The 27,472-nt window shown below is 32.5% G+C and overlaps 2 protein-coding genes across 2 annotated transcripts in view; one reads left to right on the top strand and one right to left on the bottom strand.

Annotated features, from left to right (window-relative positions):
* The window catches only part of LOC129229914 (uncharacterized), a 61,362-nt gene extending 47,677 nt beyond the window's left edge, over positions 1–13,685 (bottom strand). The window contains exon 1 of the mRNA XM_054864304.1: positions 13,591–13,685. The gene's annotated coding sequence lies outside the window, so the exon portion shown is untranslated. The remainder of the gene's footprint in view (positions 1–13,590) is intronic.
* Positions 1–27,472, top strand: part of LOC129229903 (eukaryotic translation initiation factor 3 subunit L-like) — a 77,469-nt gene that overhangs the window by 22,589 nt on the left and 27,408 nt on the right. The window contains 11 exon segments of the mRNA XM_054864287.1: positions 2,376–2,455; positions 7,206–7,267; positions 7,350–7,419; positions 7,503–7,576; positions 8,543–8,623; positions 10,705–10,795; positions 11,744–11,817; positions 11,819–11,899; positions 13,039–13,212; positions 18,240–18,373; positions 18,456–18,564. Of these exon segments, the coding sequence (XP_054720262.1) occupies positions 2,376–2,455; positions 7,206–7,267; positions 7,350–7,419; positions 7,503–7,576; positions 8,543–8,623; positions 10,705–10,795; positions 11,744–11,817; positions 11,819–11,899; positions 13,039–13,212; positions 18,240–18,373; positions 18,456–18,564 (1,030 nt within the window).

The following is a 27,472-nucleotide window of genomic DNA, read 5'->3' as shown; positions in this document are numbered from 1 at the left end:
CAAGTCGGGAGACTCATAGGGGATTTTCCCCAAAAATAATTCATGAATCATTGAAACCGATCTTGTTTCCTAGCGGTTTGCTTACTTTCACTTATTTTTTGGCATAAAATCAGAGTATAGTGCTCACACCTATGAGCCCTTATAATCGAAAAAAAATTGTGAGCACCATTTTCAAATCGTGGGTTGTGATGTTGGTAAATGGTGGACATATGTAGATTTGGGGGGGGGGGGGATTTTACATAAGGAATCAACAAGAGTTATGTAAAAAGGGTTAGAAAGATTTTTTTTTTTTATCACACAGTGTCATTAATCAAACTTTTATGCCTGTCAAAACATGACATCAGAGTACTGATTATATTCTAAATTGAAGTATAGAGGATATTTTACATTAAAATCTGAAACTGAATATTTTTAGGTAAAACCAATAATTCTAAAATACGGAATCGTTAAAAACTTTTTGAATTTAATATCTAAAACAAGTCATTACTTTTTGGAGCTAGCCATGTTTGTCGTCTAAAATATGTAAATATTACGCACAAGTAAATTTTATTCAAGGGGGGGGGGCAGTAATTACGGTCAAGTCATTACTTTTTGGAACTAAAAAGTTAATTTAAATTGTTGTCTAAAATGTATTAATATTACGCACAAGTAATATGCAAAGGGCTTACCGTATTATTTTATGCATGATAACATGAAACAGTGAAATTACCACGAACAATAATTTAAAATCAGAAAAACACTTTTTCACCCCAAGAACCAAACTGAGGAACAGCAAATTCCTTGCGTCTCGTATGCTCAACCTTGTGCATAGATATTTTGAAATGGCATTCACGGCTCCGCTCCTCATTATTAGGAAGAAAAATGCTAATGTAAGCACTAATTAACATCACATGCTTTCAGTGTAAAATATTGCACTTTTAAATAGCCTATTTAGACACAATAAGGCAATATTTTTTCCTTTTTGATAGACAGCGAGACGGATTGTTCGTTTCAATGAGCCATATAATTTCACCTTCTTTAATGTCATTAAGAGTGTTTTAATAATTTCTCAGAATTCTTATTTTAACTGATTACTGGGAGTAAAGTATTCATTTTAAATCTCTACATAGTATAAAATGAAGTCTCCAAAAAGCGTCTGTGTGTTTGAACTCGCAAAACTCGAGAACTATCCAACCGATTTTGCTGAAATTTTCACAATTTGTTCCTTTAAGTCCTGAGAAGGTTTGCAGACCAGTTCGAAAACAATTCGATAAATAGTTCTTTTTTTATTCCAATTTAAGCCCAATTTTCACATGAATTCCCGAATATGGGGGTGAAAAATTACTCGCAAATAGTAATATTATACATTGTTGGAAAGGAAAGAATTTTCCGCGTTCTACGCAATTTGTTTCAATGCTCTAATTTAATTGCGGTGGGAGTTTTTTACGATTTTATCTCAAATTTTTTTAGGCTTAACTGAAATTTAGGCACTACTTTCTTCATTGAATCCATCAATAAAAAGTGAAGGAATTATCCCACAGTTTCCTTTTTGACAGCATTGAAAAGAGCTGTTTTTTTTACTCCAGATCTAACTCAACCTATCGTCGAAAGTTTAACCCTCTATCTCCATTAGAAAAAAAGTTACAAGCGAATTAAATGAAGTTCAAAAATCTGTTCTCTATTCAAGTTTTTAACCATTTTATTTTGTGTTTCCACGGTAACGCTTTTTGAATCCATTGTTTATTTACATCTTTCTCATTTTCAATTCTTAAAATTATTTTATTTTGTGTTTCCATGGTTGCGCCTTTTAAATCCATCTTTCTCATTTTATTTTAATTTCTTAAAAGTATTGTAGGATCTGTCGTCATTGTTTGGCGAGAAAATTTTGCATGATGGTTTTTTTTGTTTCATTTATTCCTGGTTATTGAAGATACTTCACTTGACCCAATGGTTTTTTTCAAAGTAGACCGAGCAACACAGCTAGTTTCTTATAATATTTTTTCATAGATAATTTAATATACTGTTTTCACTAAAAAAGGTAGAATCTTTTCAAAATATTTTTTTAACTAACAGCTTAAAACATTTTAAACACTGCACTTTATTTAATATGTAGTGGTTTTCAGGTACAGCAACGGAAGGAAACCATTATTGGTAACGTAAATCAAGGAAATTTGGTGAACTTAGCCGGGAAAAGTCGGTGAATTTTTTTTTAGTTCCTTTCGCCACCCTGTACCAGATTCTAATATCATTTTATATAATGTTACATTTAAAATTTATTATGTAGAATGTTTTATGTTATAGAAAAATTATTAACAAAATCTTCTTTCCTTTTGTATGATTCATAGTTTAATGCTATTATTTTTAAGTGTATCAATATTTATTATGAATTGTTTTAGTTATGTTAAGCTGACTGAAAGGTTTTATAAGTCAACTCCATGGCCGTTATCTAAAGATATTGCATCTATTGTACATGATGGTAAGTTGAGTTTCAACTCCTCTTTGTTGTTAGGTTAAACTTGTTATATTGATGGATTTTCATGGATCAATCTGGATGTAAATTGGGTTTGTTTTGTTGTCTGTACTCAAGATTCTGATTTGTAACGTTATAAAAGCTACGGTTTCACAAAATTACTTTTTGTGAAAGCAACCTCTTTCCTACTATAAATAGATGTTAAACGAAGCTTTATTTCTGATTGAATCATGAGGTCTGATTCGGCCTATAACAATTTTTTGAAAATGTAGGGGTGTGAAGGGTTGTTGGTATCTGTGCTATAATATGTTGTTGTCTGTGGTGTCTTCTCTTGTTTTAAGGGGAGGGGAGGAATTCTCAAGTTGTGTTGTGATTTTATTTTTATGTAAAAGATCTAGGGTTGACCGTGGTAATTGTGAAGGATTTTTGATGTTTTCAAGAAAAATTGTTTATTTAAAAAAGTGTTTAAAAATATCACATTTTAGAATTTATATTCAAACTTCTACATCAATCTGGATATACCATACAAATTTTTAATTTTTTTACAAAAATAAAAATTATATGAGGCATTCACGATTACCCAAAACAAACATGTAAATCACATGATTTTTGAGATAATTGTGATGGAATAAGAAATGAAATGCCATTTAGAGTGAGTGCATTATCAATAGAATTGTGGAAGATGTGAATAAAGCTCTTTTCAAGATGGTCACTTTTACCCTACTTTGAAAATGATACCTTCATTTTTAGTGTTCACAATTCCCCCTTGTATAACACTGGTCACAAGTTTCTCAAATTTGTTAAAAATAGTGTGTGAAAGAAAAAGTGTGTAGAAACACTTAGATATGAATTAGACTTGCATTATTTACCCCAAAGTATTTTGAGATGTCACAAACACTTAATACTTTCCTTGAACATGTATAGCTTGTTTAAGTTAATCAATTGATTTACCAATATCTAAACAATGAATACATAAACTAAAAGTTACTGCTTGTGTTAAATAATGTTTCATAAACAGATATACAAAGTAAAACAAATAATTATGTTTTGAAAAATTTGACGTTTCTGCTTTTTTTTCTTTTTATTTCTGGTTTTGGTTCCTAAATTGAAAAAAAATGAACCATGAAAAGTGGGGTGGAGTCTGGGGCCTTGACCCCCCCCCCCTCCCCCCACCCAGAATCACTGCCACTGCTTCAGATTGCACAAAGGTTTTTTTTTTTTTTTTTTTTTCCAGACTTTAAAACTCTTCTATTTTAAAACCATATACATATATATTTTGAAACTAATAACTTTTTACATTTCAATGTTGTTTGTTACTAAAGTAATTTAAGATTTTTTTTCGACAACTAATGAAATCATTTGAAATTAAGTTGTGTACATAAGTAAATATATTTTTATTATCTTTAATAGTGAAAATGCTGTATTCATTCATTAAAACCTAAGTTCTTGATTAGAGAATAGTTCAATATTTCTGGTTGTTGAAAGATTTAAATTTGTTTTACATAAATATGTCTATTCTGCCATGTGCAGGTAAAGAGCACTAACTGCAAATTTTTCATTTTTCATTGTTTTACATTTTTGTCATCTATTGTACGTTATCTTTATTGTACGTGCGCGCTTATTTGGTTTCCGCTAAAACAAAGGCGCGAAAAAACGTCTAATTCCAACATTTCCCTATTGTTAGTCTAGTACTGAATCCACCACACATTTCTTGAAATATCTCAAAACCTAACTTCTGCAGATACTGCCGTTTACCTGCACATGGCAGTATTATTTATGTAAGTAAAACTACATTACTTCTATACTTTAACTATCACTTGTTATTCTTGCAGCAACAATTATACTGCTTGAAAATTTAGTTCAAGATTATTTCCATTTGAATGTTTTAGTTTTATCATGATTAGATATTTCTTTAAGAGTGGTTTTAATAATTTCTTAGAATTCTTATGTTAACTGGTTACTGGAAGTAAATTATTTGTTTTAGATTTCCTATAATATTTCTTTGTCCATAATTTAATATACTATTTTTACCCAAAAAAATGAGCATCTTTTCAGGTAGAGCAAAGAAAGGAGACCATTATCACTGTTAATTAAATCAGTGATTTAATCAGGGAAAAGTCAGGGAACTTTTATTTCCAGTTCCTGTCGCCACCCTGTTCATTGTTCTCCCCCAAATGTTTTCATAAATTTAACATATTATTTATTGTAAAATTTATGAGTAAATCTAATTTATTGAGTAAAATCTAATTGATGCAAAGTAACTAGCAAAGCTTTAGAGTTAAATTAAAGATTAATAAATTGAGAATTTTTTTTCTTTTTAGGTAATGCAAGTTTGCTAAATAGTTTTTTTTTTTCCCCCACTTATTTCAAATCAATGCAACATTTCTAATCAATGCAGCTTTTTCTATTAGGTACTTAAATATACAAGGCAGACCAACTAAGTTTTTGTAAAATTACATGGAGAAAAAATCCATCTAGTTCTTTTTTATTTATTCAGTTATCATTATTTTTCAATCTTTTGCATTTAAAAATAGTTTAAAAAGCATATTTCAACCAAAACTTCACTTACTACCCAATTTGATTGTTTACTTAAGATTTAGTGAGACTATGTATCATTGAAGCAATGCAGTGTATATAAATCTTAATGCTAGAATATTTAAATGACAAGAGGACACAATAACTAAAAAAGTCCAAGATCACTTAGTCTGAATAAAATTGCACTAATATCTGCACACATTTGCATCCACAATAAACGATGCAGTCAGAGCAAGGGGGGGAAAGTATAAAATTATGAAAGCAGTATATATTCATGTGTGACTCTGCTGTTATAATACATTTAATGCAAAAATTTTCACCTTTCAAAGAACTTTTTTGATCCCAGTATAATAAAAGAAGTTCTCTGTATGAATGGGATACGAATCAATCAACATTCATTTTTATGATAGTCTTCATTATTAAAATATGTTAAAAGAGTATTTTCTTTTAAGTTTAAACTGAGGCTTTTAATTAATATATATATATATATGTGTGTGTGTGTGTGTCTGTGTCTGTGTGTTAGTAAAGAAATTGTATTCCTAAATGCACTTAACCAGGAGAAATAATGTCTATAATGGAAAACATAATGATTTTCTTAAAATCTATTTATCTTATTTTTATTAACAGTTCTCTCTGATGCATTGGGTAAAATATTAAATGACCTGTAACTTTTTTATCTTTAAACAAAATTGATCATTTGATTTTTAAAGTGGTGTAATGTGCATCAGACATGTTTAAGAACATGTGATTTTAATTTTACTTTTAATTATTTATTTATCGTAGATGGCTATAATTATGAGGAAATTGAATCACACGAATTTATTCTTAGTTATTTGTAATTAATAATGTCTGAACTATCACAGTTAATCATTTCTTTGATTATTTATTACCTAGGCCCACTTAGGTCTTGTAATTTTTTATTAGTTAAAGATTTTTGAACAATATTCCCCTATAGAAAACTCCACGTATGTGGAAAGATTTTACTCTTAATTATTTAATTATGAAGAAATTATGTATAAATATAAATATTAAACATTCTTTAATAATTACTCATAAAATCTTCTTGACTTACCTAAAATAAAATTGTTTTTCTCACAAATTGTATTTAAATTTTAAAAAAAAGGTTAATTTGTTTTTTTTTACCAACCAAGGTTGAGGGGTGTGTAGATAGGTCGTTGTTCCGCTCTCGAGTTCTTAAATTCGCTCAAGTTTATTTAAAATCTTAGTTGTAACCAGTAATACAGTAAAAGTAAAATCAGTTTCAAGTTTTCCCTTTTGTCTGTTGATTATCATTCCTGGTCTTTTTATCTTCAATGAAAGAAATTCAAGTTGAGTAGATTGATTTTTTACTTTTCTCTCGATTACCATCGTCAAAACGAAAATCCCCTAATGCTGTGTATGAAGTTGAATTGCCGAAGAATGAAGATGTCTGAAGGCGCAAAAATGTCATTTCTGATAAATTTAGTATTTCCGTAGTGCCTGCTGTTATGAGAAATCGGATAGCCATAATAAAAGTATTGAAACTGTCAGAAAACTTTCACTCAAAAACATGAAACGACATTACAGTTGCTTTTTTAGAAACAATGCAGTGTTCAGTAAATGTTTCACATTTAATTTTTAATTGTTAACTTTCATTTAATCAGATGCTCGTATAAATTAGAAATTGGGTTTCATTCACGAAAATGAGCTTTAACTTTAAGGTTTTAGGAGATTTTTATTATAAACTAAGATTGTTTCTCTGTATCGAAATTTCTATGCATCTTTTTTTTCTGGCAATTTGCTACTCCAATATATGGAGGTTCGACTGTATGAAAATTTCAATGTTATGCAGGGATATCTCACCGCAGTCTAGTTGTTTAAGAAACCGATTACCTATAAGAATGTCGGTTAAGCTTTTCAATTTTTATAGATTTTCTTTTTATGCAAGAAATTTGGCAGCTGACTTTGGTATTGATGGACATATCAGACACATTTATAGGTGACATTATTAGTTCTACATAGTAACTTTATGAGATGCAAGGACAGGTTGAGGAAACTTAGGGCAAAGATGTGATGTTTTGAGGATATATTAAGCTTCAGAAATTTACTGCTCCCCTCATGCTTAGTTACAATCATAACATTTTTGTTTTTTGAAAAACATTGTAGTATGTGGTATAATTAATATTGAATTGTTCAATGAATAATTAACTTTTTGAATTGAATTGAATCTATTATTTTTCAGATGAAAAATTTGATATTTTGTACAAAGAACTGTATTATCGACACTTGTATGCTCGAGTTAGTGTGAGTATAATTAATTCAAATAAATCATTTAAATCAATTAATCAATAGCTGTTTGTAAGAAATGATATTTTTCCCCCCTTAGGGAGGTCCTAGTATATCTGAGAGATTTGAATCCTATTACAACTATTGTCATTTGTTCAATCTCATTCTAAGTAAGCATTTGTAAGTTTATAATGATGTTCAAATATTGCTTTTGTTATGTTCCAGCCACGTTCATGTAATTTGTAAATTTCAGGTGCAAATGAACCTGTACAGCTTGAATTACCCAATCAGTGGCTGTGGGAAATAATTGATGAATTCATCTATCAGGTATAAAAGGTTTGATACCACATACTTGCCAACTCGATTGTTTTTAACGGGAGTCTCCTGTTTTTTGCGTCCATCTCCCAATTTCCCGTTTTTTACCAATTTCTCCTGTTTTTCCAGTATTTTTTCAATCATCAAAAAGTTTCACTTTTTTCTCAATAGATGGTGCCTATTTCTAGTCATAGACTAATGTCAGGGGAGAGTAGAACTCCATACAGTGGATTAGAATACAGACTGGAACCTATTTTCCCCCTAGGGATAGGAATTCTGTGACAATTACACCAGAGAGTGCCAAAATAGGTGTTCTGCATCAACTTCTAACAAAGCTGTGCCATTTTTTTCCTAACTATGATGTGTAGGTACACCAGAAAAGGGTAGCTGCTAAATACTTAATTTTTTCCATATTTATTTCTGTGTTGCAAAAATTTATTTATTTTTTTTTTTTTCAAAAGTAATTTCTTTTTTAAATAAATTTGCCCCAAATTCAGTGTACTGGAGGAGTTAGCTTGCTCAAGAGTTAAACTTAAAGGGATGTTTCCAATAAATTACTCCTTTACTTAAAATTGGAAGGTTTTCCACATTGTGTGTTCAACAAAGCACATGCCTTACCAAAAATTGCAGCATGTTTCAATCCTTTTGCATCTTGAAAATATTTCAATTATTTCAAAGGTTGGAAGTTATTTTAACATATGCTACCTCATACCTACTTATTTTATTTTAATGATTTATTCATATTTTTTCTGGATTTTAGCAGTTACTTTTTTTGGGGGAGACTGTTGAAATTTTCAGTGAATGCACATCTTTTCATTTGATTTTTCATTTGCAGTTTTTTTTTTTTTCTTTCTCTAGTGAAATCTCCTGGTTTTTTTTTCCTTTGAAGGTTGGCAAGTAGGATACCAGCTAAAACAATGTTATTTGTGTGTGTGTGTGTGTGTGTGTGTGTATCTAATTTTATTTCCTGCATTTTAGTTTCAAAATTTCAGCCACTATCAAAGCATGCTCAATAAAAGAACTGCAGAAGAAATTGATCAGCTTCGTGAACATCCTAAAGTAAGTTTAACGTTTTGTCCTCATGATTTTTAAAATTGAAATTTTATGCCAAAATTTTCCAAAATCTATTTAGTCATACAGAAAATTGGTTAATACAGACAACACATTATTCCTTATAGCATTCTTTTTTAATCATGAAAATTAAATATCATCAAAGCAAAGTATTTTCTTCTTTTAAAAATACTTATATTTAAAAAAAAAATCATTTAAAAAAAAAAAACTTCTACAAACCATCAAGAGCTACAAAAAAAGATAAGTTTGGCAAAAGATATCTCAAACTAGAGATTTTTTTTCCATTAATTTTTAATTTTTCCAAAAGTTAACGATTATATTGGTAATTATTAATATTGTTTACTATTAAAATGCATTTTTTTCTTTAAAAAGTTCTTTTATTTTCTGACTTCATACTTACTACGAAAAATGCAATAATTTTGCATCTGTAATGAAAAATAGATTTTTTTTTTTTTTCCAATTTTTGTATATTGAGCTCTTAATAAGCTAGTTTAAAAAATTGCATGAGAATATAATTTTGAGAGTAAGGTTTCAAGTAATGTACCGTCAAATGCGGAAATGAATATATTTTCATTACAAAATCTTTTATCTATGGTTCACTTTGAAACTATTTTTTCAATCAAATCATTACTATTCTTGCTAAAAAAAAAATTCTCCAAAAAACGATTTCAGGTTCGGTTGAAAAGTAGCCGAATAAACTGTTGTGTCCCTCGCAGCTACCTCCTAAACACAACTGTCCATTTTGCCTTGCCTTTTCTTCAGAGCATGTATGCTGCTGCGGTGTTGCCAGATTGTGTCAAAATCGCTCAATAGGTATTTTTTCCCCCTAGCTGGCGACAGAAGGGAGCTGTTTCGTTTCAATCCGCTTGCTCTCTGTAAAGATCTGACAACCCTAGCCTCTCCCGGCTTTATTTCTGTAAGCATTTGTTGGCTCCAGGACTGTTTCCGATCCGTTGTTAAAGAATAGGATGGTGTTGAAGGAGTCCTGAAACAGGACATGTGTTTGTTTTGTATCACGTTGTACAAATGGAGTTGAGAAGAAGTGAAGAAAAGTTATTTTCAAATGGACAGGGAGTCATATACGGCTGAATTACCACATATAAAAAATCTAATAAGAAATGGGAAAAATATGTACATTATGTGAGTGATATTTATGATTTCTCACGGTGGTCAAAACGATCTAGATCGCCATGTTACTGGAGGGGTCCATTTGAAAAATATAGAAGCGGCCGATAGAAGGTTTTTAATGAATGCAAAAAAAGCCACTACTGCTTCATTAAATTCAGCTGCATTTTCTTCACATGCTGAAGTTGCTGATTTTAAAAAGATTTTTTAAATATCAATTCAACTTTTTATCTTGTTAAAAGTAAATAGTAGTATGCCTTGTAAATAGTTTTTTTTTTTTTTTTAATTTGAAGTATCATCTAACATCAGCATTTGTTTTATAAAAGTTTGTATAATGCAGTAAATTAATGTATGGTTTCAGTACTAGCTGGATTATTGATTCGCCTTGAGCCGAAAACAAATTTTTACTCCCAACTTTGATATATGAAAGGTTGAAAAAGTAAACATCTTTCAAGGAAGTAAAATTGTTTAAGTTATTATTAAATACTTCTAAAAGATTGCTATTGGCAAAATTATATGAATATTCATTTTTATATTTAATTTTGTATATTTTTCATAATCTAAAATTGAATAACGTTTAAATTGCAGTACTTGGGCTTTCTTTCAATTAGATAATAAATTTTATCATGCACCATATTCATATTACGCATGCATAATCTAATGTTATATTACATCAATTAATTTCTAGTTTTATTTAATGCTTCGCAAAAAGTTTTTTTTTATGTCCAGTTTTGAAAAGTTGGCAAGTAGAGCAATAAATTTCCGATTCAAAGATAGAGATGTTATTGCAATTGTTGAATTTTTAGATGTTTATGTGAAGTTACCACTTTGCTAGAACAATTTTTGTGAAGGTTCTAAAAAACAGTAAAATCTCCTTCTATGGGACCCCCTCTTATTTTACATCATTTACTTTTAAAGCAACTATTCTGTTTTGTCTATTTTAGGTTTGGAATGTTCACAGTGTTCTAAATGTTCTACATTCCCTAGTGGATAAATCCAACATCAACAGACAGCTTGAAGTGTATACTAATGGAGGTACTTCATATAATTTTTCTTTTAGAAAAATCTGGATTTACGCAAAATAAAATTGCTTGTACTTTTAACCTGCATAAATATAGAGCAGGAGTAGGGAAAAAAAAATTTGTAAGTCACCGGTCCAATGGACCAGTAACTAAAACATTTCACTGGTCCCTACTTTTGGTGATCCATTCTTGCGTCCTGGTTTTAAATAATGAAAAATTAAAAGAAAAAAGACAAAAATATGTAAAACAAAATTAACATGACAAATGGATCTCATTAACAAATTTTAATACCTATGTCTAACAGACGGAAACAGAGATGGAAACAACTGGTATATTTTTGTTCCCCTATACAACTCAAGGCGTTAAGACAAGAAAATCGAATATGAGTTGCTGTTTTGACAGGAAAGCAATGTGGTGGCAAAAACAATATGTTTGTAGTAATTTCTTAATCTTTTTTTGTAAAGGAAACTTGAATGTTGTACGTAAAAGGTACTAACTTTCTCTCGGCAGTTTCAAAAACTGATCATGCTTAAAATTTTTAAAAGGAAAACAGGAATAAAACCTTGCTGTTGCCAAGGACAATAAAAATTTATATTCTGCTGGTTCAATGGAAGGTTTTGTGGTCTCAGACAAGCAGAACACTTTTAAATGTGAATCGTGTAGAGGGTAAAGAAAAAACTATTTTTGAAAAAAAAATTCTGCCTTTTCCTGCCTGTTGGTATTTTTCCCACTTTAAAAAAAAAAAAAAATCTAGGATGCCAGAAAAAGTTAGAAAATGAACCTACATATTTTTCTCATGTTTAATGCATAAAATTATTGTTATGGTGTATAATTATTATGCAATTCTGTTACTTTATAATTTTATTTCATTATCTGTTTATGTAACATTATTAATTTAATGTACTTGAAAAATTATTTGTTTTCTCTATACTGCCACCCAATACATCTGATTTTCTCTTAGGGGATCCTGACAGTGTGGCTGGTGAATTCGGTCGTCACCCATTGTATAAAATGCTTGGTTATTTCAGTTTAGTTGGGCCTACTTCGTTTACATTCTCTTCTTGGTGATTATTACCAAGCCATAAAAGTATTAGAAAACATTGAATTGAATAAAAAGGTACTTTCTGATATTTAATGCTGAGAAAAATGTTAGCAATACTCTGCTAAAAATAAACCTGTGGTAGAATTTTTTTAATTTTTATATTGTCTATGTATGCAATCTATTCCCTTCCATTTAAAAAAGTTTTATATTTAAATTAGCTCTTACAGATTTTCTATTTTTGAATTCTATTCTGAAACTAAACTACCTGTCATTTTATTAAATCTATAAACATTGCTCTGATATTATTGTTAATACAGTAGCCCCTCGTTATATCGCTCATTCGGATATATCGCTCTTTTCTTCTGTCTCCCAAAATATTTAAGCTTAAAATAAGTGATAAAAGCTTTGCTTTATGTTTGAAACCATTTCTGAAAACATATGGTTATTGCTCAGAGAAGGTTATTTTTCTTCTTTATTTTGTCAATGAACAAAAGAAAACTATTCTTCTGAATTTGCTGGAAAAGCAGCAGTAATTCCTGTCATCCAAATGTACATACCAGCGCAATATATTTCAGTTTCAAGTTTTTAAACTAATTAACGTCTTTTGTATTGATACATTGCCTTAACAATGGGTGAGAGACATCAAGCAAGTGTCATACTAGCCCATGTAGAAGGGAACATACGCCTTTCTTTTAGTACAAAAAAGATTTGTGCTTGGTTGCACTAACCAGGATTTGCATCAAAGAAAGGAAGAATGTTCTGGACGGGCAAAATAGTTTTTTTGTAAATAATGTGACAGCAAGTCAAACGGATTAGTAAGTCAATTGGGAATGAAAGGGTATTGGAATGCTCACTCTTATCTGGCGGTAACTCAGAAAGATTATCTTCATTCCCCATTTGATGTTTTTTACTTTCAGACGGTGAAAATTTACTTAAATTTCAATCATGTTTAAATATCAATTGGTGTGATATTCATGAACTACATCGAAACCATTAGAAAATCATTTCAAAAGGAACGAATGCTAATTTAATTGTGTATTGGACTTATGACTATTTTTAATGACTTCCGTTATATCGCGCTTTCAGATATATCGCTCTTTTTCTTTGTCCCCCGAAAAGCGCGATATAACGAGGGGTTACTGGATTTCAGTTTTAATCTTGAAATAAACAAGCTAAAATTTCATGATTTTTTTTTTTTTTTTTTTAAACTTTAGAGTTTGTATTCTCGGGTTCCAGCGTGCCAAATAACAACTTATTACTATGTTGGATTTTCGTATCTTATGATGAGACGATATGCAGATGCTATTCGAACATTTTCAAACATTTTACTTTATATTCAAAGAACACAGCGTAATCTCTTCCAACAGAGAACGTATCAAGCTGATCAGGTATTAAACTAATTTCTTTTGCTCTGTAAAATCATTTGCTTTCATGAAAATGTTTAAAATATTTTATACTGAAAAATAAGTACTGTAAAAGTACTTATTTTTGTGTAATGGCAAAAAATTGTCTGGCAAAATTTTCAATTTTTTTTAAAAAAATCTGCTTTTGGTTTTGCTTGCACAAAATTCGTGTTATGCCCGTTTTTAAAAAACTTTTATGCTTGTGACTTCATTTTTGCAAATGTAAGTGCTTTTACAGTAATAAACATTGATGTACAGTTCAACTCGTTAATACAAATTGTTAAAAATCCATGAATCTGTTAATTTTAGCTCTTAATTGTAACAATCACGAGTAAGTAATGCTTTGGTAAAACAAATGCTTACCTATATTTAAGAAACAATGACTACTGTTAGTTGTTGCTATTACTCATCGGTTGGCTTGATCAGGTACGGATCTAGGATTCAGCTCAGGAGGGGGCTTTTTTTTTCCATATTTGGCCATACATTAGCTGACCAAGGATCTGCAACTGTTAAAGGTTTTAAACTTAAAATTATCTTTTGAAAATAATCTGGTTCTTTCCTAACTTTTCTTTTCCTTGTTAAAATAACTTTTCTTTCCGTAAGACATGTTCATTTCTTCCTTTCAGTAAGAAAGAATACTTCTGAATTATAAAAAAAAAGCTCAGCATTCTGGGGTAGGTACGGGCCCTGTGGTGTGGACCAAGGGCGCCCATATAGGGGGGCTCAAGCCGCCCCTCCCCCCTTTGAAATTAGAACTTCCTTCTTTTAAGTACTTTTTTCTTTGCAAACATGTAAAAACATTTCTTCTTCAGCCATTAATGAATAAGTTATTAAAAATGTCAAATTTTAATGACTCTAATCTGTCCTGAAATCGATTTCCATGTGGAAAATATGCAGCTAAACCACGGGGGAAATCTTTGAGCCCCCCCCCCCCTTTCAACTTTGCATATGGGCGCCCATGGTGTGGACCCCCCTCCTCTGGCTGCGCCATATAAGAGTGTAATTAGAGACTGCACTAGCGCAGCCAAAAATACCATTTGGAGGGGGGTTATGAAAAATACCATCTGGAGGGACTTTTTTTTATCAAAAATAACCTTGGGAGGAGGTTTTTTGATTAATTGGAGTTTTTGATCAGAAATACCTTTTGAAGGCTGCTCAAAACAGCCCTTTCATATGCATAAACTACTGTATTAGAATTAGCATTTATGTTGAAACCAATGGCTCTGGGGGGTGTTTTCACTCCCAAAACCCCCTTCCCTGCGCCACTAAAAGACTGTCTTTGATGATATTAAGGAAATGAGTTGTTCCAGATATTTTTCAAAATTTAAGTCATGAAAACACTATTGTAAACTATCTTTCGTAATGTTGAAGAAAGGAATGGAGTTCATGCGTATTTATTTGAAAAAGTTTCATGAACGCAAGTTCAGACGATCTTCGATGATGCTTCGCCGAGAGAGGTCACTTGTTGGCCTTTTAAAGGTAGACCAACGTATGTGGAATGGTAAGTTCGGGAGAAATGAAGCAATGGAAACTGAATTTCAATTTAAATAACATTTTATTCAAAAACATGTGTTAAAATGTAAACAGGCAAAAACAATCAAACATTTATAAAAAGCATATCCCCAATTAACAATTCAAAATATAATAACCCCCCCCCCCCCCCCCCAACAAATATCAGAGAAAAAATCACAAGATTCAATTACTGAAAAAACCATCAACAATTCTAAAACGTTCCTAATATTTTTAAAAATTTACCCTACGCCATGCCACAACGATGGTAGCTGTCCAGAAAACTATTTAAATAATCGTACCACTGGAAATCCATACTTTAAACTTGGCACACATAGCAACTAAGGAAACATCAATCTTCCGGATTGTTTAGACGAGTTGAAAACGTCCACTCGTGGACGGCAGACCAAAATCCATGGTCGATCAATCCCAGGCACACCCATGCCACAGAAACAGCAGCACAGGAAATTATTTGCCCAGCTTCAAGCAAAACAGGAACCTTTCCACTAGCAGAGGCTGCCTCACCATCTAGTGGATTCAATCCACTCCGACCGGCTCTGAAATCTAATATATGCCAGACGAAACCTTCCGGCCCTGTTAGGCCTAATACTTAAAAAACATCAACTCTTCAAATTTATATTTCTTAAAAAAAACTCCCTTCGTTACTTGTAGGGCACTGTTTTAGAACATCCTGCACTGTTAGACAGGCTATTGAATCTTGTTACTACATATCTGAAAACTTCCACGTCCTCTGCGTGGATAAATCAATCTTATTGAGCGCACATGCTCAAATCAAAACACACCGTCTGCAGAACGGATGCAAATCATAAGAGATCGATTGATTGATTGACTTTCTATTTAAACCTTCTCTGTTACCCCCGACGCAATGACATGACGTCGTCAAAATTTACATCTGTTGCATCTGAAAGCAATTCCCAGTTAATCCTTTAACTGTTGCTATTTCTTAAATTTACATTCTTGACTGCTACCAGCAGAAAGATCCTCAACTCTTGAGGCCTGACGTCACGTCCGCCGATGGGCGAAACACGTGATTGATTTGTCAGGTGTTTAGTCACTTGGGGTTTCTCACGTTCTGGATTTTACGCACGCCGGGTAATTATATCTTTTAAAACTGGGAATCAATTTCTCAGACTAGTTTGAATTTACTTGTGAGTTTTAAACAATTAAAATACATTCTATCTTTTTACGAAATTGCTCCAAGAACCTAAAATATATGGTTATGCTAACAAGAAGACTCACTTGGAAATTTTGTCGAAAATGAAATTCTAAAGACCTAATTGTAGTATCTCTTTGATGTCGTTTGGCATTAGTGGAAGGGTTTGGATTTAGAACTTTCTCCCGAAAATTTTTAGAAATTGAAGTTTCAAAAGTGCAATTTTTGACGATCTTCGATGATAGCAGAGAGGGGAAAGGTTTGCCCTTTCCTCCGGACATTTTTAAAAACTAAAATCATAAATAAAAACACATCTTTAACGATAGACGAAGAAATGGAATTCTAAAACTTTCTCCCGGAAATTTTAAGAAATTGAAGTCCCAAAAATGTAACTTTTGACAATCTTCGATGATGTTAGGAGGATAAAGGAGGACCCTACCCGCTAGGAGAACCTCCCATGCATTTTTTTTTATTATTACTGAATGTTAAAAATCACAAATTTAGATGATTTTCGATAATAATAAGTACGGGGGGGGGGGGGGGGGGCAGAGTTCTCATGTGCAAATGTTTCAGAATTGAAGACCTAAACCTTTGTTATTAACATGTATAACCAACGTACGTATATGATTAAAATCAATCACTCCTCACTTGAAAAGCTTCTGTATCCGCTATTGAGAACGGGCAATTCCCATGATATTGCGTCCCAAGGGAGACGCAGACGCACGCCACTCCTCACTGGTTAAATAACAGTGAATGAAGTAATAGAAATTTTTAATGTCTTTCTTTTGCACCCAGTTCCAAAACTTCCCTAAATTTAGAGCAACAGTCATAAAATGCAGATATTGCGCTCCCTAGGGGGCGCTGAGAACCGGTGAATGAACCAAATGACATTTCCAAATGTCTTTCTTTTGTAGCTAACTCCAAAACCTTTTCCCTAAATTCAGAGCGAAAACCTATTAGTTGCGAATATTGCACGCCCTAGAGGGGCGCGGAAGCAGCCCACTTCCCACAGGCTGAGAACCGGTGAATGAGGCAAATAAATTTTCCAAGTATCTTTCTTTCTTTTGTACTTAATTCCAAAATTTCCTCCCTAAATTTCAAAGGAAAACTTATTAGTAGCGGATATTGCGCCCCCTTAGGGGAAGACGTCCCACTCCCCACAAATTGAGAACTGGTGAATGAACCAAATAACTTTTCTGAATGTCTTTCTTCTGTACCCAATTTCAAAACTTACCTCCTAAATTTAGAGGGAAAATTTATAAGTAGAGAATGTTACGCCCCTATAAGGGGCATGGAAGTGCCCTACTTGCTATTGGTTTAGAACCAGTAAATGAGACAAATAAATTTTCTAAGTATCTTTCTTTTGTACCTAATTCCAAAACTCCCCCCTTATATTTAGAAGGAAAACTCATTAGTTGCGGATATCATGTCCCTAGGGGACACACCGTACTCCCCACACATTGAGAACTGGTGAATGAACCAAATAAATTTTCCAAATATCTTTCTTTCTCTTATACCCAATTCCAAAATTTTCCTACGAAATTCAGGAAGAAAGCTCATTGCACCCCCTAGATGGGCACGGAAGCGCCCCACTCCACACAGGTTGAGAACTGGTGAATGAGACAAAAAAATTTCCAACTATCTCTCGTTCTTTCTTTTTGGTATTTTATTATTCGTCCGGGGGTGCCTTCAGCACCCTCTGCCTACTGGCGCCCCTAATTTTTCCAGGGAGGGGCAATTGCCCTCCCCCCTTTGGATCTGCTCCTGGGCTTGATGCATACCTGCCAACTCGACTGATTTTTTTCTGGGAGGTTCCTTCATTTTGAGCATTACTCTCAATTGTATGTAATATAAGGAACTTGCATTCAATTGTACTTTGATGGATAGTAAAGAAGTTATATTGTCCCCTCAATAACAATAGAAAATGGTATATTGCTGTGAGTCTCAATCATCTACTGTATTTTTTTTCGAGTAGATTGGGGCTTGTATGTTGATGCAACAGATTTAACATTTTCTTCTTGCTACACAATGGGCTTTCGATAGCGTCACAAAATGATGAAAAAATTTTTTTAGTTAAAATAACGGTATTCAGTCACTAACATTGTCGTTAAAGAGCTCAGAAATTTTTGTTCATATCAACCGGGAATTTATTTAATACAAGTTTTTTGAATGTAATTTTTAATGAAATTGCATTGCAAACCAAACTTGACAAACAAAATGTTCATTTCAGCTGGGATTTTACAATCAAATGTGGTTGCATTGAAAGACTGCAAATATATTTGTTTCAAAATATTTAATTTTGTGCAATAATTTGCTTGTTGGCTTTTAGATGAACAAGCAGACTGAGAGAATGTATACTCTTTTGACAATATGCCTTGTACTTCATCCCCAACGTATTGATGAAAGTGTTTTGTCGACATTAAAGGAGAATTATGGAGATAAATTATTGAAAATGCAAAGAGGGTATGTATTAATGACCATTCATTTGCTTTAATGTCAGTAGCTAAATGCATTTACTTAATAAATTATTTTACTTTGTATTTAGAGATTTAGATGAATTTGAGAACTGCTTTTCTTTTGCCTGCCCAAAATTCTTGTCTCCAGTCCCACCTAGTTTCGACCTCAATTCCTTGAATGCTATCAATTCTCATAAGGTAAGTTGTTTATCTTTTTCATCCTGGAATTCTTTCTACTACCAAGTGTGGTAAATTGTAATAGACTCCTATCATTCTGAAATTTAAAGCATACTTTCTCAGTAGTGTTACAATTTTTAAGTGTTCTCCATTATGATGGATTCTCTTAATATTGTTTATGATTTAGCTGTTATTTCTTCAGGGCTCATAGCAAAAGGGAAAAAATGTATAGGAGTTTAAAAAGAAAAATATAGGAGCTTGATAGCTAAATAAATATAGGAGTTCAAAAGGAAAAATATAGGAATTTCAAAAAAGTGTAACATCTAATATGTTTGGAGCACTATAAAAAAAAAACAGATCGCCAGTATCAATACAATTCTATTTTGCATGAGTTACAGATGTAAGAGCAAATGAATTCCCACCATCTCTAAAATGAATCATTTTTGTTTGACAATTTTAATTCAATTAAGCAAAATTGTATGTGTTTTTCTTTTTTTTTTTTTTTTTTTAACATGGAATTCTTCATACAATTTCAGAGAACTTATGAGATATCATTAGAAGTATACCTCGCACCCAAAATATCCATTCTCTGATTATTTTAAGAATTTAATCACAAAACAGTATGAAAAAGCAATTACAAAATTTCGATTTTAACTTATGTGCTTCGAAAAATGCATCTCTTTTTGATTGCTAAAACTAAGTAATAATTAATTTAAATATTCTTTTTTCAATATCATCAATCTACCCGTAGTCGTTGGTATTGGTACCTCATCGTTTCAATGCTAACACTAACAATGAAAAGTCCCGTCAACTCCATGTCTCGAGACTACAAAAAGTGTGCAACACTCTGCCTCCCCTTTTTTTCACTATTTACAGAAAAAAAAACTTATTTTACTAAACAAAGTCAAAGAAAAAAAGACTGCTCTAATACATCACGTTTGTTGAAGAGAGAGAGAGAGAAATGGTCAGTCTCATACGCTTGATTCATTTAAGCGGCATGTTTGATTCAAATATGTTTAATGTTAAAACTGGATTTAGTTTCTTTTTTGAGGAATTGATTCATTAAAGTGGCCAATTCAATTACCCGTCACTCACTCTAATGACATTGTCCATAACTTACAGTTAATGTGTGTGTATATACAGGGTGATTACAATTAAAGTTCCACTTTCAAAACGCTATAAAAATAAAACCACTGGTCAGAATGACGTCAAACTTCAACGGAATATTATCGAAGAAGGGGGAAACTTGATGGCAGAAGAAAAATAAATAGTTGGAATTTTTAGAAATAGATGGCGCTGTAAGCATCATATTTAATAATGGTCGATTACAAATGACAAATAAATAAAAAAATATTACCTAAGGTGTAAACTATACGTTAAAACACCATACTACTCAGTGTGCACCAGGGTATTGGTGTGATACTGTTAGTTAAGTAAGCCCATTCAACACGGAAAGGTCATATCACATTGGATGGGAAAAATTGGTTTTTAATTGTTCTAAGTCCGAAAGCCACATAAAAAGCATCAGTAAAAATTAAATCGGTCTTTTATTTTCGTGAGACTGGCGCAAAAGATGTTCAGTATAATGTACCCCATTTTCTGTAACAAGTTGAAATCGAGAAACAGCATGTTCCTCGGCTGATTGAAGTGTTTCCGGGGTCACGTTTAGAATATGTTGCACAATGCATGCCTTCAGTTCAGCAAAGTTTGCAATTGGAGCACTGAACACAACAGCTTTCAGATAGCCCCATATCCAGAAGTCATACGGGTTAAGTTCAGGTGATCGGGACGTCCAGGTCTTTCATTGAGACAGTCATAGTGAACTTCTCAGATGCGAAATGAGGAAAAAAAGTGTATTTGTCATTTTTATAACAACTTCAATGAGTCATGCGCATGACAGGTGTTTTGATTTACATATTCTGACACTTGCAGCGTCATCTATTGCTAAAAATTCCAACTATTTATTTTTCTTTTGTCATACGTTTCCCCCCCTTTTTCGATAATATTCCGCTGAAATTTGAGGTCATTCTGACCAGTGGTTTTATTTTTACAGCGTTTTGAAAGTGGAACTTTAGTTACAATCACCCTGTATATATGTATACATATGTATCAAGTTTGAATTTGACCTAATCTGCCAAATGAAAGAGGTATTAGAAGAGCCCAAGTGGAGCATAGAACTATCCATTATCCTCTGCAATTTGTAACCGTAACTGAGTAGATAGAAAAAAATGAGCCAAAAAAAAATTTTTGAGATGAGGACCAATTTCTGAAATTTTTGGAAAATCTCCACACAAAATGGAAAAATATAATAATGTTTTTCCATGGATACATATTTGAAAAAAGCAGACAAAATCTTAATATATAAAAGTCAATGTCCTGAGATAACATATATATCAATGCACAGCCACCGCTGAAGCCTCAGACTTGAAATTTGGCAGGCATGTCCACATGATTACGAAAGTATCCACTAAGAAAGGACTTTTCAAAATATCAATTAGTTCAGGAGAAATTAATTAAAACCCCTTAATTTCTGTGAAATTAAAACCTGTCATTGAAATTTAAATCCCTTATTTTCGGAGGCTTTCTTCCATTCAAATTATTATTCAGTACTTCATCTCAACTTTTGGTCGATAGCGAATTTTAAATTTGATATTGTTTTTGTTTCTCACGAGAATCTTCGAGGCTTTTCTCAAGTCAAATAATAATGTTTCTGTCTTTTGCTTTCATTTTTTCAAAACTAGAAACAAAGTTTTTAAGAGCATCATCACAGGCTGACTATCGTTTTGAATTTAGAAGAGTGCAGTTTCCTGTAAAAGTTTGCTTTGAAATAACCATTATTAAGTCACAAGGACAGACATTAAAAGTAGCAGGGATCGATTTAAGAGAAGACTTTTTTCACACGGCCAATTTTATGTAGCTTGCTCCAAAGTCAGTTCACCAAGCTGCTTAATTATTTAAGCACCAGAAAAAAAAACAAAATGTTGTATACAAAGACATTCTTGCTTAAACATCCCGAGTAGCATCAACTCATCGGCCGATGATCGGCCGTTCATCGAAATCCGATCAAACTTTGATCGGTCGATGATCGGCTGATGATCGGATTCCGATGAGTTTTCATCGGAAATTGCTCCAATATGTCTCATCGGCAATAGTAGAATCCGATCATCGGAATCCGATGTATTTTGCTCGCTATACCGATGAGATTTGGAGCAATATACGAGCAGTGCTGTTCCGAGGCAATGAATTTTGGATAAAAATACTATGAGATTTGGAGCAATATACGAGCAGTGCTGTTCCGAGGCGATGAATTTTGGATGAAAATACGATGAAATTTGGAGCAATATACGAGCAGTGCTGTCGTTCCGAGACGATGAATTTAGGATGAAAATACGATGAGAAGTAGTAACAACTACGATATAGGGACAAGCAAGGAGGAAAAAAAAATAACAGTGGGAAGAAAACTTGCAGGAGGGGTATTTTCGGATGACGTCATTTGGGAATTACTTAATATATATTATTTTTTTTAATAACTTGTTTAATTAGTTTCTAATTTAACAACTTTTGATGAGCGTGATTCATGAGTTCAATCATAGTCGCTCTATCCGGGAATCGAACCCTAGTCCTCTGGAATACGAGATTCCTATGCTAACCACTAGACAAGTTATGCTCGCTCCATGGCGGAAAATAATGTATTAAATCGAAAATCATTTGTGGCACCATCTATCGGGTGGCAAGGCCATGACAGATTTCTGAACGGAAAGTGAGAATTTTATTCAGTGAATATACTTATGGCGCCAGCTACTGAAGAGTCGGAGTCGGCAATTTTGGGAGTCAAATTGAATGGAGTGGAATTGTTTTTGAGATAGAGAGAAATCATTCACAGGGTGGCAACAGATCAGGGAAATCAGGGAGATCAGGGAAAAGTCAGGGAACTTTATTAATCAGGGAAAAATCAGGGAAATATCAGGGAATTTCGAAAAAATTACAAAAAATCAGGGAAAATTAATTTTATGAAGAAAAAAAATTTTTTTTTTGCTTTACAAAATTGAGTACTCTAATTCCCTACGCATTTTCCGCCAATTATCTGTTCAAAAAAATTAAAATTAATGAGGAGCGATTATACACTGCCGCATATTTGTGCATCTTTTTTCCTCAACGTCAAAGTATTGAATCTTACTTATTAACCATAGGATGAACTTCCTAAGATTGCTTCTGTGTCTGTTAGGTTGTTTATTTTACCTAGCTTGAAATTTCCTTTTACGCTTTCAATGCTAGGTAAAATAAACAACCATACAGGCAAAGAGGAAGCCTTCATTAATGCCTGAACTCCTTTGCCTTTATTCCATTCTCTCGAAGTAATTAGCGTACTGTAATCACGATTTCAAGAAGAAATCTTTGGTTTTTGAATTAATACTATAAAAGCTTAAAAGTTATTACTACTTCATGTTTTTAATTTAATTGCTAAAATTGAACTTTCAATAATAAAAACTTTTTTTTTTTTTGCCGTTATACTATTTGTTGTCACCGCAGACTAAAAAGGTTTTCTTTTCTTCAGACTTAAGTGATTCTTTAATTTTATAACCGAGTTATATTCTTCTTTTATATATTTTGAAATTAACTAATTGCTTTTTTTTTCTTTTTTCCCCCCTGCATTTCAAAGTTGTTTGTTACAAAAGCAATCTAAGATTTTTTTTCCGTTACATCCTGAAATCATTTGAAATAGAGTTAACTTGTGTACTTAAATAAATATCTTTATTTTTTTATTGTTAAAATGCTGTACTCATTCATTAAAACCTATGTTCTTGATTAGAGAAAAGCTCCCTATGAATGGATGTCAAATGGTTTCATCTGTTTTGCATAAATATGTCAATTAGTTATATAAGAATAACTACATTATTTCTATTCTTTTACTATTACTTGTTATTCTTGCAACAATTATTATACTGTTTGAAAACTAAAATAATTTCAATTACTTTTTAGTTCTATCATAAATACACATATGTGTTAATAGTAATTTTAATAGTTTCTTTAAATTCTTATGCTAACTGGTTTCTGGAAGTAAAGTTTTTTTTTTTTTTTTTTAATTTTCTCTAATTTTTCCATATAGAAAAACTTAATATACTGTTTTATAAGGGTTTTTTCCCAAAAAAATTGACTTGGTATGTTTTTTTAAACCATTTTATTAAAAAAGTAGCATCTTTTTAAAATATATCTTTAGTTCAACAACTTTACACAACTTAAAACTTTTAAAATACTGCATTTTATACAAACATACAATGGATTTAAAGTAGAGCAAAGAAAGAAAACCATTATTATTGGTAACGTAAGTCAGGGAAATTTGGTGAACTTAATCAGGGAAATCAGGGAAAAGTCAGGGAACTTTTTTTCACAATTCCTGTCGCCACCCTGATTCAAGAGCCGGAGTCTCATTTTGTTCGCAATTCCAGTGAAGTAATCGGCGTTGGAATCGTGGAGTTAAAGTTGAATTGATTTTGCAGCAAATTGGAGTAAACCCTTCCAAAATCCACGAGTCGGATTCGGAGTCGAAGTCTCGGTCACTTTTCCTCCGATTCTCAAACTTGAATGTTGATCCGTATAGCCTTACGTTTGATCAATAGTCGGACATTCGAATAATAAAATTTATCCTATTTTAACAGTTGGGAGATTTCCAAAAATTTTAGATTGGGAAAATTTTTATCGGAAAATTTAAACGACCTACTTTTTTTAGGATGAAATGTAACTCGGCAAATTTTCATCGGAAAATTTGATCGTTACGATCTCTTTTTCCGATGAAATGTAGCTCGGCAAATTTTCATCAGAAAATTTGATCGTTAAGATCTCTTTTTCCGATGAAATGTAGCTCAGCAAATTTTCATCGGAAAACTTGATCGTTACGATTTTGTTTTTCGATGAAATTTCGCTCGGAAAATTTTCATCGGAAAATTTGATCGTTACGATCTCTTTTTCCGATGAAATGCAGCTCGGCAAATTTTCATCGGAAAATTTGATCGTAACGATATAGTTTTCCGATAAAAAACAGCTCATCGAAAACCGTTCTCGGATTCTGATCGCAACGATATCAGCGTGCATTACGCGATGAGTTTAGGAGGAGTCAGACTTGCCAACCCTCCGGATTTAGGCCTGAGTCTCCGTACTTTACGTTATTTTCGACACATCCGGATTTAGCGCTGATATCTCCGGATTTTTGTTCAAAAACTTAACAGCACCAAAAATTAATACATTTCTTCAAAAAAATATTCATTTTGATTGAAAAGAGAAAAAAAACCCGCCCACAAAGCTCTCAAACAGTTTTTTGGCGTTTTGCCAAACTGCCGAAACGCAGGTGTAGCCTACGAAAATGCAATGCAGCACAGAGGTTAACGGACAGAATTTTCGTAGGCTACGACATGGGACTCGCTTGTTTCTACGGAGTACGTCGTTGATCACGTAGCGTGTCTCATTGGAAGAAACAGGTGAACTAAAATAACTTTAACTTTGACGGTTTTCCTGCTAGCTCACGTGGTCAGAACTTGTTTGTTGTTTGTGTCGGCCGGTGCGAGTGCGAATTGTGTAATGTAAATTGTAAATGTACATGTATGTTGTGTTGCGTGTTGAGTAATATAAATTGTAAAGTGTGAAACGATGTCAAAAAAATATCGGACGGCATTCAGCAAAAGCTACACTGAACAATTTCCGTCAATCAAATCGTCAAGAAAAGGCGAACACTTTGCGTTTTGCTCCACCTGTGCCTGTGACTTCTCCATTTTGCATCGAGGTAAAGCTGACATAGAAAAACATATAAGCACAGAGAAACATACACGGAACTCGGCTAGCTTAAAAAATAATAAAAAACTTGATGCCCTTAAGTCTAATCAAGACTTGAATGTTATCCGTGCGGAAGCTCTTTTTACTACGTTTATTGTGGAGCATAATGTCGCAATTCATGCTAGTGATCACGTTGGAGCGTTGTCCCGAAAGATGTTCCCCGATAGCGATATCGCAAAAAAATATGGGTGCGCAAGGACCAAAACTACTGCAGTCATTAAAGAGATGGCAAAGTTTGAAAAAGAAAGTATTGTGGAAATACTGAAGAAAAGTCCTTTTTCAATTGCTACTGATGGTAGTAACAAAACTGATTGTAAATTATATCCAATTTGTGTCACATATTATAATGAATCTTCATTGCAAATTGAGTCTTCTTTGCTGTGTTCACCTGTTTTAGAATCAGATGGAACTGGGGTAAACATATCTCATCTTTTATTAAGCGCATTGAATGAAAACCAAATTGATCTGGACAATTGCCTAGCTTTCGGGGCTGATAATGCCCCTGTGATGATAGGAAAAAAAATTGGTGCTGCTGGCATTATGAGTAAAAGCATTTCCAATTTATGTGTTATTGGCTGCCCTTGCCATCTTTTAAATCTCGCAGCTGAAAAAGGTGCAGCTATGCTCCCTGTAAATGTCGAGGAATATGTTATTGACATATATTACTATTTAGATAAAAGTTCCAAAAGAAAACAAAAATTAAAGCAATTTCAGGCATTGCATGATACAGAGACAAGAAAAATAATAAAACATGTATCAACTAGATGGCTTTCATTAGGGCGTTCTCTAAAACGCCTGTTGGAGCAGTGGGATCCGTTGGTATCTTTTTTCAAAGAAGAACTGAAAAGCAAGCCTAATTCAAATAATACTTTAAAAGATTACAAAATTCCAAAAGTAAAGGCCTCTGAAACAAGCAGCCGTTTTAACATGCAAGTAGTAGAGTCAACATCATCTAGAGCTAATTTTCAATCTAGCGCTGTTAAAAGACAGAAATTAGATCCTGATGTTGGTGATCATAAACTGTCCAAAAATATTCTTTCGAGAGAAGAAAGAATCTTTATGTTTCTAACTTCTGATTTAAGTAAAGCCTATTGCTTATTTTTAACTCATACTATACCACTTTTTGAAGAACCCAATGTCAAGTTGCAGTCAGGATCTCCACAAATACATATTCTTCATGAAATTTTAATTACAACTTTTAGGAATGTTTTATCCAGATTTATTGTTCCTTCAGCAATTAAAACCAGTACTTCATTGTTAGATGTAAAATATCATAGTGTGGAAAATCAGAGGTTAGATTCAGATCTTGTGATTGGACAAACATGTTCAAAAGTGGTGGAATCCTTAAAACCAAGTAAAAAAAAAAGAGTTTTTTAAGTCAGTTAGGATTTATTTCACTACTGTCTGTGATTATATGTATCGTAAGTTCCCATTTAATGATGAAGTATTAATTAATGCTCAAGTATTGAACTTGAATAAGTTAGAGACATCTTCATTTTCTAGTGTACAGTTCTTCTGCCAAAAATTTCCAGTGTTGACAAAGCTTCTAAAATATCAAAGTTCTGATGCATTACTAGATGAACTGCAAGTTCAGTTTTGCTCTCTCCAAGTAGAAGCTTTGCCTGAGGATATTGTAACTGAAAAAAGAATGGATGTGAAGTGGGCGAAACTGAGTAATTATACTGAAAAAAAATATGATCTGCTATGTAAATTTATGCTCTCTCTGCTTACTTTACCACACAGTAATGCAGAATGCGAGAGAATTTTTAGCATGGTAACCAAAACCCACACTCAGTTTCGTTCTCAGTTATCAAACGAAAATTTAGAAAGCTTGCTGACAGTCAAGTCCAAAATGAAAGCTCCTTGCTTCGAAAAAAAGTTTGATGATTTATTTTTAAAAAAGGCAAAATCTTGAACTTTTAATTCTTTAAAATCATAAAATATTTTTTTTAAAGCAAAATTTTCTTATCAAATGTAATATCTTGACAAGTATATGCTTATTAATTGTTTAGAAATGCTTTAGATTAATAGTATTCATTTTGCTATTATACCTCAACAGTTAATTACTAGTTCTATTAATAAAAGAATAATTAAACTTCAAATT

This window comes from Uloborus diversus, chromosome 1 (assembly GCF_026930045.1).
Source record: "Uloborus diversus isolate 005 chromosome 1, Udiv.v.3.1, whole genome shotgun sequence".
NCBI classification, from domain to species: domain Eukaryota; kingdom Metazoa; phylum Arthropoda; class Arachnida; order Araneae; family Uloboridae; genus Uloborus; species Uloborus diversus.
Note: the sequence above shows the minus strand (reverse complement) of the source record. Positions and strands in the feature narration are given on the sequence as shown.